The following is a 22,656-nucleotide window of genomic DNA, read 5'->3' on the forward strand; positions in this document are numbered from 1 at the left end:
CATTGTGAACCCTCTCTTCAGGAAAAGGAAGGTGACATATCAGATTACATGGGACATGGTTTATCTGGCTCCCATAGCCTTTTACCTTAAGAGGCCTGGATTTATGAGGACTTCAGGAGATAAAGCTTTCTGGAGAGCCTGTCCTACTAATGTAACTTGTGTGTATGCTGGAGTGAATGAGTGATGAACTTCTATAAACCTATGAGAAGACATTGCTGGATTTGTGGTTCTGGAAATACAGTTCTTAAATCTATTTAATTTGCTCCCTACATTGTCAGTACCAAGTGCAAAGCAAGCACACAAGGTGAAAAGGTGAAACTTAGATGTCTAAATGCTCCAGAGGTGACACGAGATGTGTCTTTCATGGTGCAGCTTCAGAACGCATGGCAGGATATTCTGAGGATTCTCAGATGACATTAGACACTGGTGTTCAGGCAGCTGATTTTTAGTGTTAGTGAAAATTGGATTGGAGGATTGTGTACTTGAAATAATAAAGCCTTGAAATACTTATATTTTTAAAAGAATTTGAGGAACTGAAAGAAGGGCACCTCTTTCTACTTTTCCTTTAGTAACTTTTGCTTGTTTCTGGTACTGGCTTTCTTCTGTGGGTTGACTGATAAGTTTACAGTATTTTAGCAGACTTGTTTCTAGTGACTGTCCAAGGGGCTTGAATTTGTCTCTTGGGGGGAGCTAGTAAGGAGAACCCTTGCCTTTTTTGCCATGAAAGATAGCTAGTATAAAGCTTCTAGTATGGCACCTTCAGATGAAGATTTAATCAAACCTGATTAGGGACTTGAATTTCACACAACTGATGGCTAACTGGGCATGATAAAATATTTCATCAGTCTTCTACCTTAGATACAGATTTGCCCCACCAGTCACTAATGTAAGAGGCTAGTGCTTCTGTTAAAGTTTCTTTCAGGTTTATTGTATGCTTCTCAAACATTGGGCAACTTAACCAACGTCTGTGCTGAAGAGCTAGAAAGAGGCAGATGCCCACCCAACTGCCCAGCTTTGGTGTTTCTAGCCAGTGGAATTGGCAGTTACAATTACCAACAATAGCAGAGCCTCATACCTTGGAGGAGATCTCCATGAGAGAAATGAATGCATGCATAACTATAAACAGGGGTAGGTGGTGCCAGCTGCACTGCTGCTCTGCTTCTGCATCTTCAGTGAGGCCAGGCTTGCTTAGCACTTGGACTCTACTGAACAAGAGTTGGAATTACCATCCATGAAAGTGTTAAAAAACTTGTAGACGAGGCTGTCAGTGATATGCTGTAGTGGTGGTCTTGGCAGTCCTGGGGTAGTGGTTGGACTTTATGATCTTAAAGGTCTTTTCCAACCTAGTTGATTCTATGATTCTATAAAAATATTTCTGTAGATAAATTCTTGAGTTTCTTGTGCTTTTCATGCTTGATGTGCCTTGAACCCTTGAATAATTGATCTTTCCTATAGAATATTTCTCTTGCAGTATAAATATGTTCACATTTCCCTGCATGGAATATACTACATTTTCTTTTGAATTTCCTTCACAGAATAATAGCATAAAATGGTGCTCTCCCTGAAGAAGTTAGCTGTCTGGCTGAGCTCATTAAAGGTGGTGATTTTATTTCCTTTTTGTAGGTCAGACTGACATTCTTGCAGGTAGTCTACGTGATGTGTGTTGTCCAGAATCTCTTCAGTGCTGTTATTCAATTAACAATAACTCATTTTAAAAGTCTAATTAAACATGATTTATTTATGGAAATAGCAGTGGGGTAAATCTGTAGTTCTAAAACATGAACTAATGTTCTTAGCTTCAAGTTTTTTTTCATTTCAGGGAAGCTCATTGTGTAAATGATATGTCAAGACAATGAAATCTGCAGTTTTGGAGAATGACAGTAAAGGCTAATATTAAAGCTGAGTCTAGGAACACATTACAAAGAGTGAGGGTTTGTAATTCCTTTTTCATTTTATTAAGGGATGATGAAAGCACCTTAGTGTTTGTTTCTGAATTTTTATTTCCTTAGGTTCATGCTACAATTTATGGTCTGGGTATATGAGCTTGTAGTACTTCATAGAAAATGTGTATTTACTCAAAAATATTTGTTGGTGTCTGTTATAATGTTTGTAACGTTATAGTAGAATAGATCTTAGCTTTCCTATTCAAACCTAAACAAGTAAACTTGGAATCCAGACAACTGACCCAGAGGTTGAGGAAGGAAACTAAACTCCTTTCTCTGCAACACTCGCTCTCATGTATTGTATAGTTTTATTGACTAGGTTCAATCTGAAAGCTCTGTCTTTGCCCAGTATTTTGTGTAACATCAGGCACATTTTCTGCTGAAAGGAGATCCATACTGGACAGATTGCTTGCCTGACTTGGTACATCAAATCTAGTGTTCCAGTTGGCTTGTCCTTGACTAGAAGACTTACTTTTTTTTTTTACTTATGCCATTCTTTCATACTGTCAGCAGTGTCCTTTGGTTAAGGGAGCTTCACTGCTCTCAGATACTGGAATGAATGAAATACTGTTCTTTGTTAACTTGTTTTTCAATAATGTTGGCTTTAGCATAGGTCATCTCAAGCTGGAAGTGACCTATAAGGATCAGAGAGTCCAACTCCCTGATCCTCACAGGATTACCTAAAACTAAATCATAGGGCTAAGAGCATCATGCCTTCCAAACCACTATTATGATTTTATGAAATCTAAAGGGTATTGGTGTAAATCTGTGGGTTTGGTGTAGCGAGTTGTCTTGTCCTTCAGGACAGCCTGAAGTTGGTAGTGCCTGGTTAGCTGAGTTGGGTTGGTAGAGATTTTCATTTTCTTTTTTATCCCTGCTCTCTCGTCTGTATGTGCTTTTAGTGAGAGAAGCAATGGCTGTGTCAGTATCTGGTTTATAAATCTGAGTTGCAGTGGTTCAGGATTAAAAAGACTGACAGAGCTTGAAGTTGTTCCCCCCCCCCCCCCCTTTTTTAATATCCCAATATATGTAGGCTTTACTAAAATATTTAGATATCTTCAGATTAGCTTTGCCAAATGTACTACAGTTTGTTTCTTGTAAAGTGTTTGTCCTGGAACTGCATACTGTAGTGCATGTATATAGGGCAGTATCTGCAGCACAAAGAAAGAGGAAAGAACAACTATTTGCTGTATCATTGCTGTGCTGCAGTTGGCCTTGAGGCTACTTCTGAGGAAGCAAACAGTTAAAATTTAACTCTACATCCTGTTGTTCAACTGTTGTGGGTGTTTTTTTTTTTTTACATATGGTTTGCAGAAGACAGATAGCAGATGCAGCTAATCATTAACAGTTCCTTCAACCTCCAGGCTTAACTTCGCTTCTGGGATTAGCTGGCATGGACCCTAGCACCCAGTTGTAATGGCTAGGGCTTTGTTTGGTGGCTTAGTTGAAATTTGCCTCCCAGAGGAAACATGTTGTGCTTTTGGAAGGGCTCTCTTCTCCCACTTCTCCAAATCAGTGCAATGCTGGACTCTTTCTAGTTGGATTATGTTGTCTAGGAGTGAGAATCCCGTCTCTATCCTCCAAATTTTTAATTATGCTGCATGTTTGTGTCAGCATAGGCCAAACATACTTGCTAGTAACAGACCAGCTTCAAGTGATCCCAGCTGCTTAGCTTCCCTACCTTCTAGTTTGTGACCGTCAGCCCCATTGTCCCAGCATTGGAGCAACCAGGTGATGATGTGCTCCCCGGTTGACGGGTAAAATCTTTTTGCATGTTCCATGGCTTGGTTGAGGTCTGGGGTTGAGAAGTCACCTCTTCTTCCTCTTCCTCAGATTCATATAATAATAACTCTTGATCAGATGCTCTCCCATGTAGTAAGTGCATTGGTTCTTCATCTTTCTTCACTGTACAGGTTGCTCTTTGTGCCTCTTGTTTGCTTTTCCCCTTGCGTATAGGGGCAACCAGTATCGGCATGAATTGGTCCTCTGGTTTAGCTGCAGTGATTATCACTGGTTGGAGTGGCTGCAGTATCTTGTTGGGGTTGGTGCAGCCACTGTGCTTGGGGTTGGAGTAGTTGTGTTGTCTGTTGCTTTGCCATCAGAGTTTGAATAGCTGCTGTAGTTGTCACTGGGGTTGGTACATGTGGGGAGCTGGATAGATCATCTCTCAATTGTTTGAACTCCTGGGACAGTTTTTCCACAGCTGAAATGATGGAAGGGGTGAGGTTGTCTTCTAACTTTCAGAGTTGACAAATCATTTCTTCCACTGTTGGTGGTACTGTGTCATTGCCATAAAGTACAGTGAAAGAAGAACCTTAGCCCAAGCCCCCCAGCTGTAGTAACAAGCTAGTGCTTGTTGACCTGTGTTAACCCAAGCTAGTTTACCATGCTTTGTTCCTTTCCATCTTTGGTTGAAAATACCTTTTGTGCATGAAATCACAGGCTAACTACTGTTTAGCTGTCTTGTTACTGTATCAGAGCAGATACTCACAGCTGCAAGTGCCAAGTGTGGCCACAGCTTTGAGAAAGGTCTGTCTTGGATATACCTGGTGTATGTGGTTTGGCTCTCTTGGGAATTGGCTGTTGTCTGCCTGCATAGCTATGCTATCCTGCTAAAAACTGCTTGCGTTACTGGTTTTTCCTTTTGGAAGTGAAAAACATTGCCTATGATGAAACAAAATTCCACATCAACATCAAGCAAATAGATTTTAATAGTCGTTCATTTCTGGGTTTATATGCTTTGTTTTGCTTAATGATCATGTAACAATAACATGCAGTCTTCATAGATCTAGAGAAAGTAATGAAGACGCAAGATGCTGATGGGCAGTATATTGCTTTGGGCAGAGCATATGCTGGGAGCCTTTGTTCTGCATAGGGGGGAAAAAACACTGCCTTGCTTTTCCAGTGTATCAGATGTGATCAGAGCTGCAGTCACATTTGCTTTGAACAGTGAATTAGTTTCTTGCACAGGCATGCCTGCATGCCATTCAGGGTTTATACATGTGCCCTAAGTTGCTGGCTCTGCATTTTGATAGAGATAGCCTTCTCTTTGCTTGGTGCTTCCAAGCAAATCCATGGAAAGACTTTGCAAATAGCTGCTCTATATTTAATTTTGGTTACGCTGTCTGATATAGTTAATATATGCTCTTTTCCTGTTTAAGGGGTTTTTCCATTAACAAGAATATGTTGCAAGATTACTTAAGTAATTTTCCAAAGCATGTATAAAGCATCTGTTCCTGGAATTTCTTATGCTCTGCTCTGGTAATTTATGGAATTTTCATTGTTCATTGCAGGGAGGAAAAGTCAGTCTTTATGGACTACCTTCTAGGAGAAGATACATGTTTTTGTACTGTGAAGGGCTTTGTTTTGTTTCCTGTTTTTCTCTTCACATGAGCCTTAAGAGAACTCTTAGCATAAAGATGTGGTTTTGTCCATTCGCTGAACAAAAAAGGAATTTGCTAGTAAAACCACATTAGAACAGCAGGTTAGTGAGAATGAAGTAGACACAGATTTTTAGGGGCATAGTAGTATTTTAAAATACTCTTATTTAAAACATTGTAGTATTTGCCTTAAATTGACATTCTCCTCATCCTCCTATATTGCTGTCTTGCGTAAGTGACTCTAAAGTTTTGGGTTTTTTTTCACCTATGTAGTGCTCATGTATTATCAAATATGAAGAGTTTGTGTGTTATCAAAGAGTTCTGTAAGTTAATTTGAGACCTGGTAGTTTCATTGAACAAAAGGGTTCATGTTGTTTGGAGGAAGTGGAACATATAGCACAGCACTCAGATAATATTTCCTGATCTTGCTGAAAGCAAACTGTAAGTCAGAACTAATATGTATATTTTAGTCTCTAAAAGGAAAAGAACAAATAATAGCTAGAGCTGAAGAAATAAGGGTAGTCTTATTCTTAAATCTTCTTTCTGTTGTCTGTGAAATTGGCTGCCAGAGCAAACATAGGTGCAGTAGCTGATCTCTTATATTGCTTGATGTATAGGATTGTCTCATTTGAAAAGGTACTTTTTGTTCCTGACTTTGGGGCTTTTTCAGAGCATGAGCATTTACAGCAATAAAGTTTGCTCCAAAGCTTTACTGGGACATTTAGTTAACTTATTCCAAATAAGCCAGTGCAGACATATATACACTTAATGTTTTGCGTTGCTCTGTGTGCTTCCGAAGTGTCCTGTGTTCAGCAGTAGCAGTCATTTTTCACCTCCTTGGTAGCTGGTGCAGTGCAGTGTTTTGGCTTTTGGCCTGGGAACAGAGCTGATAACAATGATGTTTTGGTCTGGCCAAGGACTTTGTGAGCCTCATGCTCTGCCAAGGAGGAGGGAAAGCCGGGAGGAAGCGGAGACAGGACGCCTGACCCAAACTGACCAAAGAGGTATTCCATACCACAGCACATCATGCCCAGGATGTAATGGAGAGTTACTCGGAAGGGCTGGGACTGCAGGGTTGGAGGAGGTATCGGTTGGTGCTTGGTCGGGCTTGGGGGGAGAGTTATCGGTCGGCTGGTGATGAGGTTACGTATTCTCTTCCCTTGTTATTTCCTTTATCATTATTATTGGTGGTAGCAGTAGTGGTTTGTGTTATGCCTTAGTTACTAAACTGTTCTTATCTCAACCTGAGGGAGCTGCATTCTTTTGATTCTCCTCTCCATCCCTCCGGGAGTACGAGGAGGGAAGGAAGGGGAGGGAGTGAGTGAACGAGTTGCCTGACTGGGTTTAAACCACAACACGAAGAAAACACCTTTTGTGATATTAAAAGTTGTCTGTTACTTAGCTATAAGCTGTGAAAGCAAGCTTCCTTGATATCACTGCTTTTAGGTGCTTCTCCACTTGTGTTCCCACTTGCAATCTATACAATGAAATGCTGTGTATCAAAGCTGTTAAGGAGGATTTTATTTCTTTCAGTACTTGCTCAGGAATATTTAAGATTATTTGAGCGTGTGCACCCGTTAATGAAAAAAACAGTTCAGCTGAAGGCATTTCATAGTGAACTCTCAGTGCTGGCTTTCCTAGAAATGGCAATTTCCAGGATGCTTACCTTGCTTTCTTCATCTTGCCTCGTACAGAACTAGATTGTAATAGAAATGAATTCTGTGCTTCATCTTTGACTCTGCTTCTCTAAACAAAATGTTGCACATCGCAATCTCCATCTTAGATTAGGACATTTCTAGAGACATACTGGTGAACAAGGACTTTTCTTTATTTCTGAACCTTTACTTTCTGTTTCCATGACAGTGTCTCTGTGGGGAATTGACATTTATGGACAAAATCATTTTCCTTAGAAAATGGAATGGTTGCTTGATTGTTTTTGTTCAAAGTCACTTAGAGTGTGTTTTTTTCTGTCAGGTACCATCTCCTGCAATGAGATCCTGAGGTCTAGTAGGTACTTTAAACAGTAAATTCAGTCTCTGAATCTTGAAATAGGCTTCCTAGAGGTAGGACTTCCTATGGCATCTGATGCTTGATTTGTACTCCTTCAGCCTGGGTTTAAGCAGTGGTTATATTGCATGTAAAAGCACGTGACTGCCATACAAATCTTAGTTTGATCCTTCACAGACTGCTGAACTGACCGTTGTCTTTTTAAGTGTTTTCTAATAAAATGGTGGAGCTTAGTGTATTTTTTTTATTCCTTTATTTGCATCTTTAAGGCTCTGTTTTATTCTTTTAGTAAAGCTGCTATAAACGGTGTGACTGAAACTAGCCTCAGTGCTGAAATTAGCTGTTCTCTATGCAGGCTTTTACTCTGATATGCACTGATGACTTTGCTGAAAGAAATTACAGCACAGACTTCCCAAGCTTAGTCCCCCCTGGGGGTGTGGGCAAATTGCTTAGCTTGTCTATCCTGGTTTCCCAGCTGTGGGGTTGGAGTAATTCATGACTAGTGTCGGTCATAAGAATGTTGAGGGTTAATCTGCAAGGACTGTATCTGCATAGTGTCTTAGAGTGTCAAAGCAGTAATGTATAATTTTAATTTTATTATTAATATTGGTTATTTAATTAAAATGTAATCTTCAAACAGTGTTCAAGTAGATTAAACTCATTTTGTCAATAAACTGGCATTCTTCCAGAAGCATTAACTCGGTTCAGGTTCTTTGTCTAATAGTGAAACCTAAACATGTAGATAGCTCTGTAAAGAAAACAGCAAATGCCTAAACAAACCTGTGCTTTTTTGTTTTTAATCTAGACTGTGGACATCCACAAAGAAAAGGTCGCTCGCAGAGAGATAGGCATTTTGACAACCAATAAGAACACATCAAGAACTCACAAAATTATAGCGCCAGCGAACATGGAACGTCCTGTAAGGTATATTCGAAAACCTATAGACTACACGGTGCTGGATGATGTTGGCCATGGCGTAAAGGTAAGAATACTTGGACACTTGAGGATTCTAAATAACACAGATCAGGAGATAGGGTTGGGGCATTAAAATGTTTAATTTGTTTGTGCTAGCAAGGGTTGTGGGTTTGATACGCTCCCACGCACAAACATTTCAATAACAAAATGGGGGTTTGAGCAACGTTTGCCGTAACCTTGTGACTGTCAGTGGTAGTCACAGTGTCTGGACAATGGCTCATGATCTTAGGCTAATGACTTGTCAGAAAAGGCATGACTGACTTAAAATTATCACTCCTTCCTCCTCTGATTAAGTTGTCTCTGCCACTCCCTTTATTTCTTTCAGTATTGAGAAAAATTAAGTCATCTGTTACAGGGAAACTGGCTGGTAGGATGGGGTGGGTTTTTTTTGTTGTTTTTTTTTTTTGTGAGGATGGTCAGGAGAAAAGAGGTCAGCTAGTTGGCATTTTAAATCTGTGGCATTTGATGTCTCGCTCCCATTCATGCTTTTCAGACAGCCTTATTTTCCTATTCTCTAAATAGAAGACTTCATAACTTAATTTCTGCCTCCCTTGAAATGGTCATAGTTGAAATGAATTAAATTCTCCCTGGACATCTTTTTTTTTTTTTTTTTTTTTATAAATCAGTTTTGTATCCCCCTAGAGCAGGCCTTCCAGGTATATTCAGTTCACAACAATCTTCCCTTGAATGCCAATAGAACGCTTTTATTCAACACCTATGTATCCTCTAAGCTTGATGTGCTCTGGTCAGTCACTTGTGCAGCTAGATCAGCCTCTCACGTGCCCTTTGAATTGCTGAGCTCTTGAAGAACAGATTTTTCAGAATTATTCAACACAAGAGTGCCAGGGTACCTCCTGCTTTGTAGTAACCCTCCAAATCCCCAGAGGGAGTCTTAATTCCAGCACAAGTTAGAAAGCAGCTCTATGCCATGACTGCTCTAAGACAGGAATTAATGGAGTGACTTTGGATTGTCTTTTTTAATTCTATCAAAACCTTTACCTTGATTTGTATTTGTATCAAAACCTTTACTAAACCTGTAACTCTTAGGGTTGTTTTATATGAATGATTTAAGCCAGACTGGATGAAACACAGCCCCTATATAGAAGCCTGAGAGATATGCCATGGAGTGCTGTAAAATAGAAACACTGGGGTTAGAGAAATTGTTAATTTTTCAGTACAGTCTGCAATTGAGGGGATAGCTCTAGGAACAGAGAATATGAGTATCCACAGATTCCATGTCAGGATATTGGTTTCTGCTTTTAAGTGCTACAGGGGTCAAGTGCTGTAGAAAACTTCTAAAAAGTAGAATAATTACTGTTAGTCTTGAAGGTGATGATTTGCTGAACTTGTGCAGGCTCAGAATAGATTGCTTGATTCATGAACGCTGAAGTTGTTAAGGTGTAGCAGTTGCATTTTCTGATGTGACTATTTCCTTTTAGGAGCACTGGTGTCTTTATTTAATGCGACCATGCTTGTTGGGGGTGGAGGGAATGAGGTGCTGTTTACCCATTTCCAGGCAGCAAGAGCCTGTTAGTGTAAAGGGTTTTTTTTAAACCATTAGTAGTTTAATTCTGTATTAAAAACTTAGTTTGTTCAGAGGTAAAATAGCTTCCAGTAATAACCAAACTACCAACTCATTGCAAGCCAGCTACAAATTGTATCTTGCTGTTGTCTCTTTATTTAGTGATTTGCTTAAGTCTGGGGAAGGCATGAAACACTTAATAGAAAAGTGATGTTGGTATTTTTTGTGTAGACATACTTGTTATGCAAACATTTAAAATAAGCTGCCAGACAGGCCTCAGGTGTATAGTTCCAGATGGTTGTCATACATTTGGCACTTTCACCAGTGTTGACATTTACTGGACACACTGTTGAGAAAAGTGAGCTGAGGTAGTGAAAGTCATAAGTAAATATTTTAACCATCATACTACTTGAGTTCCAAGAGTGTGACATGGATCATTGTTCTGAAGGAAGTAGTTTAATGTGTCTTCAAACCTAGACATAGCAAATGCTGTCACAAGGAAATCAAACCAAAGCAACTTAAGAAACTGGATCAGGTCCTGTTGGAAGTCATCGCAAATAGCAGATGATACAGAGAATCTTGAGTTGCCTCTTGACCATGCAAATTAGGGGGAAGCGTGCAATAAATTGAATTGCAAACTGTCTTGTCCAGAATGGTCTTAGAAGATGCTTCAGATTAAGTCTTATTTTCTTGACCAAAGATTTCACTCCAAATTGGACAGCAACGCATCTGATAAAGCCTTAGAAACCATGTTTCTCTAGAGGAAAAGAAGTGTGAAGTTTTGCCTGAAGCAACTGTCAGTTTGACTAACTTGCAGGTCTTTGGATGTCTTCTGCTGTGGCAGTGGTCAATAAAACACTGTACGAGATGTACATTGACATATAAGTATTAATTTAAAATTATGCAACACTGAAATCTGTAGATGACAATTTATTGCTGTTAATGAGGCTCTCTGTGTTCTGGTGCAGGATCTGATAAAGAAACAAAGAAAAAATACAGGGAAGAGAAATAAAAGAGGATTATAGCCTGTTCCTGTTTTTATTTGATCACATACTGATCCTAGGAAAAATGTCATTAAAACATGCAGTATATTTTAAGGGGTGATCCTGCATTGCCTTATATAAAAAGTGCAAATAAAAGTACAAATGTTTCACAGAATTAGGGGGAAAAATAAAGATACGGAGTAATCCTGAGAGTAAATACTATCTTCCCCTGTATCTTCCATCTGAACAAATGCAGATACACCTCCGATGAATACTCACAGCTCGTTTTCCTTGTGTGTGTGTTTGGTTCTTCTCATGGCATATGTAGAGGGGACACAAAAGCAGATGCCTGTACTTGGTACGTAGAGAAGGGCTCCACATGCCTCCCTCTGTCTCACATGCATGCAGCAATTTTTGTGGGGGCAGGTGATGAGGGTGGGGGTGGCAATGATGGTAAGCAGCTGCTCTCTATAGCAAGTTTGCTCCTGCTGGGAGACAGAGACACCTCCTTGGAAGGCAGAGCTGTTTCATCCTTCAGAGGCTTCTTGGTAGAAGAGCTTTTGTAGAGCAATCACTGTCCCTTCAAGAGTTCAGAAAAAGATGGGGCCCCTAGTGTCATGGGTTAGTGGTGGTCTTGGCAGTCCTGGGGTAAAGGTTGGACTTGATGATCTTAAAGGTCTTTTCCAACCTAGTTGATTCTATCCTTCTATGACTGAAGGATTGCAAAGGTGCTTTCTTCTTCGGCCTTGACAGCTCTATGGCATCCCCAAGCTACCCCAGCTGCTCCATTTCCTGCTCCTTGCCTGTATAAGGCCAGGTACAGATGAAGTCTCTAAAAGAAATTGCCTTTTCTTTTTTTAATATGCGTGTATATATATATTATTTATATATGCCTCTCAAGCCAAAGCTATCATCAGTCAAAATGAGCAGGGGTTTTAAAGTTGCTCTGCTAGTGAGAAGGATTTCCTTTGCAACACAAATATTATGTGTAGATGGCTCCAAGAAACACACAGGCAAGCATTTTTGCCGGTCTGTTAAGTAGTTGCTCAGCTGTCACCCTCTTGGGTTAGGGGAATGTAGCTGAAGTCATTCTCAGTAAATAAGAGTAGCTGTCATGATGCAACAGCCTACCTTCCTGTCTAGAGCTTGGTTTAAAATTATTAGGCAGAGGCTACTTCAGCATTTCCTTCCTTTTCTTCCCCTTCTTTTGTGAAAGAAAAAAATAGTGTGCCAGCAAATAAATAGGTCAAATACAATTACTCACACAGAAAATCCTCAGTTTAAGAGGGGGGAGAAGGAGGAGGGAGCTTGAAAGCTGGCTTAAAAGCCCTGAAGTTTGCTTTTGAATTAATTATAGTCTTTTTTTTTTTTAATAGGAGGCAGGTGAAATTGCAGCAATTTGTAAAATGGCAGCTATGCAGGAAATTGAAGTGATGCATTATGGTAAAGGCAGATAAAATGTTGAATACATGCAAAATTGAAATGCCTAATAGCTGTAATTAGATCAAATTTGTTTTATGGGACTAATAGTTCTTCAAAACTAAACTTGAATTGTATATGAAGATTGATCACTTTTCAGCTTTGTTTTAAGAAAAAAAACTTGAATTTCATTTCTGTAAACCTCTTGCATTTCAGCATATTAATACTAATAAGCTTTCCAGCCCAGGAAGTCAAACACGACTTAAGCATTCAGAAATCTTTCTCAAGCAAATGGGAATTGGAAGGGCTCCCTTAAAGCAGGGACTGGGGCAACACTTACCAAATAGTAAGCTTATAGAAGAGAGGTTTGCTCTCACCCTTGTTACGCTTCTCAGCCTGCTCTACTTACCTGCAGTCCTCATGCTTATACATGTGTTGGCAAAACAAAAATGCACATGAGATGCTGATGTGAAGGTGGCAGGCTACCTAATTTTGTGCCTGCTTCCACTTTAGGATAAGACCTTTTATGTGTTAGCCACTTGAGGATTAACTTTTAAATAATTCACTGTAATAAAACCGAAGTGAGACAGGGATCCTGAACCTAAGCCTCTGCTGCCTTTGTCCCTCTATTAGCCTCTGTTGAGACACTCATGCTTCAAAGAATGTCATGTTGCCAATTTCATTAATGTCACATCATCCCTCTGGGGTCATGGCCAAACAGTAAATATTGCTGTAGGGTAAAGAACTCTTCTATGGGGGGAAAAGTAACTTACTACTGCCAGCTCTAATGACTTTGTTGTGAGTGGTGGCACTATGCTTTTCATAGGGCACTTGCTACTGTTAGTGTGCATAGTGTCATCTGATACAATATAGGTTTTAGGCCTTTCTGCTTGCAAAGAAAACTCAAAACTATGTGGTCTCTTATTATCTAATTTTGAAAATAATTCTTTTTTTTTTTTGTATTGTATTGTAGGCAGATTCAAGGCTACCAACTCAATTCAAAAGCTTGAAGTATTTAAAGACAGGAATCTAGGCATTTTTCTCTGAACAGGACTGCTGAGGAAACAGTGTTAAGTTTACCACGGTTTTGTATGTTAATGGCTAATAAATAAAAAGCACCTTAAGGTTAAATGGTGTGACTTGAAAATTGCTGCCAAAAAAAGAAAAAGAGAGAAGCAATACTGACAAGCCACATCTGATTGTTGTTAACAGGAGACTGAATTACTAGATTGCATATAATACTAGGAGAGGTTATAAAGATAAAACTTCACTGAGGAGATACCTACTCGTGTTCAATTTTGAAAGACATACCTAAATTTTCTCAAAAAAAAAATTTCCTTTACAATAGACTATAAGGAAATAAAGAACAACAAAATAAGGCTTCTGACCCATTCTAATAAGGAAATTGAATGATTTCTTTAAAGACGCACAGAGCTAGTGGCAGAATTATGTTACCCTGTCTGACACCCACATGCAGTTTCCTTCTGAAACACATCTTTGATTGCATAGTCTTCCTGAGTCCATAACTTGTTTTCTGTAAGGAAACCATGTTCTAGACTTGATGATTTACTGTATGCTTTTCTCAGGCATTCCATACCTTCATGTGCAAACACCCTTCCAGCTGCTTTTCTTGCTGTGTGCCATCCTGTGGTACTCCAAAACTGCTCCACTGATAAGGCAAAAGGCAGTCTTGTTCAAAAACCTGTAGGATACCTGTGGAGCAATTGAATTGCCTAGCTGCAGATACATAGTAGTACTTCAAAAGGTCTTGCAGCCAGCTGCCTTTCTGTAAGGATGTCTCAGATAATTCTCCTTTGACTAATAAAGGAAATACCTTTTTAAGTAAAAGGGGAGGTTGACTAAAGAGTCAAGAACAGTCATGGGTTTTTTTTCTGTTGCAGTTGATGACTGTGATTACTGGTCAAAGGTAGCAGATCTAAGGCTGGTTATTGCTTTTACAGAGCATACATATTAAGGTTCTGAGTTTGCCTGACACTTGCTCTTAATGTAGATCACAGGGCGCAGTTTTTAAACTTTTGTTTCCATTGATCAGTATTTGTACTGGATGGTCTTTAATGACTGCTTCCAGTTGTCCTTCGTTTGGCAGGATATAGAGTGAAATTGGCCCTTTAAATGCAGGAGTTGGATGAATAGTGAGTGACATACAGCAGAGGAAGTACAACCAGCCTGCATAGAAATTTGAAGTTTCTGCAGTCTGAAATTAGAGGGTTCAGAGCTGAAATGTGCAGGAGAAACTTGCTGGGTGTCAGTGTAATAACAATTTTGTTCCTATGTGCAAGAGGCCTTTTGTGTTTCTGTGCTGATAGATACATTTGCTTGCATAAGTAAGTTGTGTGCAATGTCTCTACCCTTAGTTTTCCAAACACGGTTTGTTACTCAGAAATAGATTTCAGGTTCCCTGAGTCATAACTAATGTTCCCCCATGACTTGTCACTTGGCATGGAAGCTATTAAAAACAGTTAGATGGCTGCCTCCTGAGGCCAGCCGAGTGCCTCAAATGTCTGGACATCTTTTGGCTTCCAGTGGATACTTCTCATTGCCTCACACCGTACCCTTTCATGCTGTTCTTGGTGTTGTCCGTTTGGCCTCAGTCACAGAAACCTGCAGTACTACCTTTGTAGGCAGGTATTTTTTTACTGTTTAGACTACCAGAACTGAGTATGCTGGAATTACCAAAACAGTTGCCTTCATCAAATAAGCCTCTTACTTGATACTTAGTCAATACTTAACTGTCCCAAAGCTTGTCCTCTCCAAACCCACAGCTAAAAGTTCAGGTGCTCTGAATTCCTGGCATCCGTTACAGGAGCAGCCTCACTTTTGGCTTTGATAAATGCCTTGCATAGCTGCTGCAAACACCTGTTTTGCCCATTGCCTTAATTGCATTACTCCTTTTCCAGCCCACTGCTGGCTCTCAGTCCTTGGCCAACCTTCTCTCCCACACTGTCAAAACCCGGCAGATGTGCCACTGCCCCGGCTGTGAGCTTTTGGAAATGCAGTGAGGTTGACTTCTGTTTATTGAACCTGAGTCTGTGGTTTCTTTCCCTTAATTCTGTGACAGCCCTTAAAACTTCATCCAGGGCTGCTGGTTAATGGGTTTTCCTTGGAAAGACAAATTTTTTTCTGCTTGCTGCTTTAAAACATTTCTCTGCTATGATACTTGCAAGAAATTAAAACCAGTACTGCTTCTTAACATGTTATCTTGTTTCTGGAACATCCTGATCTGTCTAGTTCTCTGCTTCAGCGTCACAAGCATTCCCAGCAAACTGATTTTATTCTAGTGTGTACATCATCCGGGATACTGGTATCTAACTGAAAACTGTCTCCTTTGTGTACAATGGTACAACTAGCTGGAGAGAAGGGAGTAGTGTTCCTTACGGGTTCTGCAGGACTTCTCAGTGCTGCTCTGCATTTGACTAAGCTCTTTTCTTTTTACAATTCCTATCACTTATTTCATAGATCCCTCTCAGAGCAGCTGCTTCTTTCTTGAAGCTGTGAACCTTATGCATGCTGCTTGCTGTTTCCCTTCCTCACGCCCTGCATTTCCTTTCTTCCTTCCTGACTCTGACCTTCTTGATACTGATCAAGCAGTTGGTAAGGGTCATGTTTTGCCTACTGGCCTAGAGGCATTTGTAGAGAGAAGCCTGAGCCTGCATTAAACACATACCTGCTTTTCCTTTTGGTTTTCTGCCTTTTTTTTTTTTTTCTCCTCCATTTTTCTTAAAATCATAGTGAGTCTAGATACTGCTGCCTCAGCTGTTCCCAGTTCCAAGGAGTTTTTTTAATTGCTTAAAAAGCAGTAAATTTGGTTTTCAAACCAAGAAATGCAGCAAGGTTGACCTCATAAGCTCAGCCAATAAATACAAGAAAATTAGCTTATAAAAAATTACTAAATAGCCATATGGTTCATCTCACTTTGATACATTTGCTTTCTTCCCTTACTTATGTCTTCTGGATCAGGAGTTCCTCTCCCATAAGAATCCCTGTCTTTTCCTGTTCCTTCTTTCTGTGTTTTCCTATGTTACATATATTTCCTGTGTTGACAGCAACAGAGAAAACACATACAGAGCTTTTTACTTATAGAAAGCAGTATGACAACAGTTACTAATTCTGCGCAATAAAGAAGTGTGTGTATCTGCATACTGTTTGGTAGCAAAAGAGATGAAGCTCACTTGATATAGTGGGAGAGATAGGAATAAAGGTCAAAAGCTGCTGGACTTCAAATAGGTTTAATATGTTAAATTGTACTTAGAAAGGCTTGAAAGAAGATAAGATTCCTGAGTCATCGCTAGAAGTTGATATTCGTATTGTCACTGCAGTGGAGGCAGAATGTAACAGTGATTAAGGAGGAGGTGGAAAGACTCACCATAAGTGCTGAGTGACACTGTGAAAGGGAGGGAAAGAGAGCAGCCTTTTGGATTTGTGTTTTTGAGGAATGCAAATTTAGTTGTAGAGGCTGGGTAAGAAACCATGCCACCCTTCCTCCTTAACCTTGAAAAGGCTTCTATCTGCAGCTACTGGGGATGGACAGGACCAAGAGTTTCACTTTTCAGTCTGTTTTAACAAATTCTTCGTATTATGCCATTACCCTTGGCAGCTGGTGAAGTAAGGGGAAGGGTCATGTATTCCTGTGAGAGGGGAAAGCAAATTTCATTGCTAAAAGCCTGTTTTAAAAATATAATAGTACCCTGGCATCCTGGAAGCTGAACTTTTGTGTTTATCCATGGAATAAGTATGTGGGGACAGAGAGGGTTTAAATTGCTTGATTTTATTGCTCTGCTGATGAACTTCTGCCCAAATGGAGTGAATGGGATGACCTTCAAATTTACGTAACACAGCTAAACATTTGCACTTGAATTTTGGAGCAGGTTTTTGTGTTTCTCTTCTTGTAATATGAATAACTTTAAGGGCATTGGCTTTCAACCTCTTTTGATTTGTAAGCCTCGGCAATTTTTAGTGGTTTTGCAGACCCTGTCAAACATCTCACATACTCACATTGCTGCATAGCATGTTTTAATTATTTTTCCTGAGTTCATGGGTGCCTTTAAACTAGTCTGTGTTCCTTTGAGAAGGAGGCGAAGAAGGTGCAAACCACAGTTTGAAAAGCTGTGTGTTAGGAGGCTTGTCCTGCATGTGATAGTTAATTTCCAAACGACCTCAGAAAAAGCATTTGGACTATTTTATATTTTGGCTGTTTGTGTTAGCTTGTCTTTTCCCTGTTCAGAAACATGACTCCTCCCCCTGAATAAAATCAAGAGAAAATTTGAATTTATGTAAAATGTGGCATTTGTTTTCCTTATGAGGGCAAGTTTTTGTACTTTATTTCCCACTGCAGTCATGAAGGCTGTAAAAATGATATAATGGAGTCATATAATGACTTGATTCTAAGAGCTAAAATTTCAGAATAACAATCATTAGAAAACTGCCAACACAGTTCTGAGCAGCCAGCACTGTGCTGGCTTGAATCAGATTTCAATCAATAAACCAGAGGTGAAAGGCACTCTGCTCATCCTGTTTGAGAGGTCCGTTTGCTTTATTTACCATTCAGTGCAGCAGCTAGGATTTCTTCAAAACACATGAAGGTTAAGTGTCAAAACAACAGGCAAGCCTATTCTGCACCATACAGCTGAAACTGTGGTTTTGTGAATGAATTCTTAAGTAATTCTTAAGTGCATGTTGTCATTGAAATAGCATTGATCTGGGTTTGGACTTGAATGGTCAGCAAAGGGCTTTTCAAGCTTTTACTGCCCATGAGCAGCCTGGCAAACAAATTTGGCAAAGCTTAGCTAAACTTCATTTTGTCACAAGTTGTTTTTACTGTGGTCACTCAGTCAGGCACAGAACTTTCAATGACTAAGTGAGGCAGTAAAAACTGCTGTTAGTGTATGGGGATGCCGCTAATTATCAGTGGACACAAATGATTTTTTTAAAATGTGATTATCTGTAGTTTAACCTGTCCTGTCAGTTGTGCTGGATCTGCCATTAATTTCTACCTTTTTCCCCCCCTTTTTGCCAACGTTAAGTGGCTAAAAGCCAAGGTAAGAAGTGTTATTTCTCCTTTGACCCACAGTGCCTCATGTGACTGATAGTAGAGGCTGCGGAGCCATTAAAACTGAAAACTAGCGCTCTCTTATGCTCTGCTCTGCTTTCCATAGGATATTTAGATTAAACATGCTATACTTGATTGTTTTTATTTACAGCGTTTAGTGTGTGTCAATATATCTGTGATACATTGACATTTGCATTTATATATAGATACATTAATTTCTCTAACACATATAGTGCTTTGCTCTGAATTCAGTAGATGCCTTGATTCCCTTCACTGACATTTTTTTGCAGGAGACTTCCCAGACAACCTGAATGACTCTGCTAGTCGAATAGCAGGGGCAAATTGAGAAATTCTGGGCTCATGCTGACTGTATTGTACTGTCAGCATTAAAGTTTGATTTAAATTATTACCATCTGAATGGAGGTGAACACAAATGTGGCTTCCCTTTAAAGAAAAGAGGATATAAGATTTTTGTGTGAACCTGTCAATTACCTACCTTCCTGGTGTCTGTTGTAAATTAATAGTAAAAATAACTTCAAGGTTGTATTAAGACATACTGTATTTACTGGTGTCTATCTTACATGTAGCTGAAAACTTGCTGTTTGACAGCTGTCTGGGAATTCTCACTTCAAATCCTTGCACTTAAAAAAAATACAAAACAAAAAAGAAAAAGCTGTCAATAACAGAGCTGCTCTGTTATAAAAATAAAACTGTTTTCCCTTATTTCAGCATGGAAATAACCAGCCTGCAAGAACTGGCACCTTGTCAAGAACAAATCCGCCTACACAAAAACCACCGAGTCCTCCCATGTCAGGCCGGGGAACTCTGGGGTAAGAATGGAGGCAGCTTGGTCCAGCCTCTGGGATAAAAAGTTCTAAGTATGATGGTGATGATGGTGTTTCTGAAATATGTGGATAGGGGGCAATTCTTACTGCTGTTAGCAAAATACACAGTCACCGTCTCCTTATAAACCCTTTCAGCTTCATTGACTCTCATTTTCGGTATGACCTTTTGAAAGAATGTTTTTTTTCATGGGGGAAGGATGTATTATAGATATGGCTAAATGAGGAGGCTATTGTTATTCCTGATTGTGGGGAAGAAAACCTTAGTGACACAAAAGAAGATCAAAAAGGTTTTAACTTCATTAGGGGAAAGTATTTGTTGTTAAAGTTTGTCTCTACTCATTTATCAGTATTATAAGAGGTATGAAATGGCCGTTTGTGCCCTATTTATTGCATTATCTAAGCATAATTTGTTGCATTGTGAATACGTTGGCAACACTAATGCACTCAGGCTCGTGCATTTTTATTTTTCTGCTTATATGAGGAAGGATTTTCTATTCTCAAGTCCCACTGTGACCGAAGTTCCCTGCCTGCCGTAGCATCTATTTTGCTCTTGTGCATCTGTAGGGAGTGAAATCTGCTTATCTTGGTGTGCCAGCAAGTAGTTGTTGCTAGAGACCAAAGCATTAATATTTGAGAAGCTCAGTGCACGTGCCATATGGCTTTGTGTGTCCAACTGTGCATCGTCTTCCTAAAGGTATCCTAAACAAGGCCTTCTACTCATTTGTCAAGCTCAGTCTTTGCTTTATGCTGTGGGGGACTGAGGCACTGTAAATGGCTGGCTGGCTGGCGTGATTGTGTTGGCTTCAGATATGATGCCTGCTAGAGGCAGAGAGCTGGGAAAATGAGGAGCAGCGAGACAGAACAGGAGGGGGATCAGGAGCAATGGTCAAAGAAAATTAGAAGTAGGAACTCCTCTTGTTGAAAACTTAGTGATTTTTTTAATCCTGATTTGACGCTTTGCTACTTTACGATAGCAGTGTTTTGTTGTGTGTTCTGCAGAGAAGTTACCCTAGAGGCTTCCTCAGCATGTTTTGTGAAAATTCCCATTGCTCAAGGGCATCCAATCAGTATTCCAATTGTCTCTCTTATCCCAGCTGAGAAAGAGTTGTTTATCAGCCCTGGGAAGCTGGGTAGCACTTTCATGTTCTCTTGGATGTTTGCTAGTGAAGCAGCAGTATTGGTGGACTGTTGAGCTGCTTCTGTCTCATACTCCTCCCTGATCAAGCCGGAGCTGTTTGGTTGCCTTAGCTGATGCCTGATAAGGATTAATCCACTGAATGTCATTTCCAGATGAGCTTGACAAGAGGCAGCAGTTGGCTGAGGGGGAGGAATAATGTGGGTTTATAACAGAGATTTGTATCTGCCCTTCTTGTTCAGGAAGTACAGCTCTTGTCTTGAGCAGCCGTGTTCTGCCAAAGCATGAAATATCATAGGCATGACTGTTTCACTAATATATGCAGAAAAACTGCTAGAAATCGCAAGGATACTCTTCTCCCTTTGATCCAGAAAACAGCGATAAGCATGTAAAATCTGGAGGAGCTTGGTGTGTAATATGGGCCTTTAAGTATGTGCTGCCTATTGTACAGTTTGTCCCTCCAGGGACTGTCCAAAAGAATATGGTAGGGAGGGAGTTCCACACAGAAATCGTGTGGGCTGAAAGGGGAAAGAGATTGCAGGAAGCAGGGGTCTCTTCACTGTAAAGATTGTGGAAAACCTGGGATGCTCAGGTTAAAAGTACCACAGAACAAGCGAAATGCTGGGGCTGGATGGAGGGAGTAGTTGCAGTGGTGTCTTGAGGGTCCTGGGTCAGAGCATGGGCTTGGCCTCCCTATATCTCTTCCTTATGGCTACTGATCATCAGCACTGTAGTGAAGCACTGGAGGACAGCAAGGTGGGGAGCACTGGGCAGTGTCAGGATACAGTGTTTTCCTCCTCTGCATAAGGCTGGCAGAAGAACAAAAGGAAGGACTGGACTTGAGTGATGGAAAGAAACTGATTTTTGACTTCTCTGCTGCTTAGGAGTTTGAGTTCTTTAGTGAAGCTAAGAAGAACAAAGGAGAAACTGAGGCATGGCTGAACCTAAGGACGTAGTGGGGATTTGCTTTTGACAATGTTTTTAAATTGTACAGCCACAATTAATAGTACCACAGAGCTGAGGACTAGTTCCTATTGCCAGTGCATCCCAAGGTAGAATACCTTAAAACATCAGTTTTCAAGGTTATTCCTGTTGGAAGCACATTTAAAATCTTCCCTGAATATCATTTTATTCAGCAGTGTTTAGAGCTTTGTCTCTTCCAATTGGAACACAAGGTTTCATTATTTTTCCCACGACTGATCTCTTTTGGCAGATCTATAGGTGGTGGCAGTCTGCATATTAAAATCAGCTGGAGTTCTTTATATAGACAAACTAATTTACAAACACCACAGTCCATGCAAACAATTACAAGAATTTCTCCTTGAGAGTTTTTAATAATAAAATGTTAGAATTCAGTACTGTTGCATTCCATACTGTAAAAAGGAAGTGGTTTCTTAAAATACCAGGAAGCTGTACAACTTAACCAGCTTGGTTACAACCAGCATTTGAACAAATGATTAAATGCCAGTAGTTTAGTATTTTTGTTTTTGTTCGGCTGGTGCATTGCCAAATTCTGCGTCTTGCGAGGGATCTCTTAGTTACTGATGAGAACTGAAGGGCTTTGCAGTTCAGTACAATAAATGCACTGTTCTTAAGGCAATAATGGGTCTGGTAAATAGATCTCAAAAGATCTGTGTTGTATTTCTGACTTGATGCAGTCTGCTAGGTCATCTTGGAAGTCTCTGGGCTTCACTTTCTTGAGCTGCAAAACAGAGATAGTAAAGCTCCAATTGAGGCAATGCTGGGGGGAGAGGAAGTTGTTACAGTGGGAGAGTTTCACATGCAGTGTACCAAAAGGTAACCCCAGAATATTATGTGGATGTAACTATTGTGTGTTATGTAGTTCAAAGAATACATTTTGTGTGGTAAATTTAGTTTAGGCTTTTTTAACCAGTTTATCATGCTGTAGGCCAACGTGTATGGATGAGCACTTTAGAGAGTCAAATGTGACCTGTCTATCCTGCCTGGTGGAATTTGTTTTATATGCTTTAATGTGGGTCACTGTGCAGTAATCTCTCGTAAAAACTTAAGAAAACAAATGGCTTCATTACTTCATTCATTTATCCTTTTGATCTTCTGATCCTTTATCTTTCTGTCTTCAAATCTCTTTTTCCTTGACCAGACGAAATACTCCATACAAAACCCTGGAGCCAGTCAAACCGCCAACAGTCCCCAATGATTACATGACAAGTCCTGCCAGACTGGGCAGCCAGCACAGTCCAGGAAGGACAGCTTCCTTGAACCAGAGACCAAGAACACACAGGTAAAGCATTTTCTCTCTGTAGCTCCTTTCTGCCTGGCATACTGATGCTTACTTGAAGTCCCAGCAAAGCTTTAAAGTTTCGTGCCTGTCGGCTTTTTGTTGTAAGGCAGAAGGTGG

At 40.0% G+C, this 22,656-nt stretch overlaps 1 protein-coding gene across 15 annotated transcripts in view; it reads left to right on the forward strand.

Moving 5' to 3' along the window:
- The window catches only part of ABI1 (abl interactor 1), an 81,794-nt gene that overhangs the window by 44,182 nt on the left and 14,956 nt on the right, over positions 1-22,656 (forward strand). For 11 of the 15 annotated variants that reach the window (XM_061468198.1, XM_061468202.1, XM_061468205.1 and 8 more), the window contains exons 3-6: positions 8,136-8,312; positions 18,271-18,285; positions 19,026-19,126; positions 22,399-22,539. In XM_061468198.1, coding sequence (XP_061324182.1) covers positions 8,136-8,312; positions 18,271-18,285; positions 19,026-19,126; positions 22,399-22,539 — 434 coding nt within the window. The remainder of the gene's footprint in view (positions 1-8,135; positions 8,313-18,270; positions 18,286-19,025; positions 19,127-22,398; positions 22,540-22,656) is intronic. The other 4 variants (XM_061468199.1, XM_061468203.1, XM_061468206.1 and 1 more) reach the window with 1 other exon arrangement.

The sequence above is a fragment of the Pezoporus flaviventris genome, unplaced genomic scaffold (assembly GCF_033815535.1).
Source record: "Pezoporus flaviventris isolate CSIRO_AGI_PZ_B2104156 unplaced genomic scaffold, CSIRO_AGI_Pfla_v1 ptg000047l, whole genome shotgun sequence".
NCBI classification, from domain to species: Eukaryota; Metazoa; Chordata; class Aves; order Psittaciformes; family Psittacidae; genus Pezoporus; species Pezoporus flaviventris.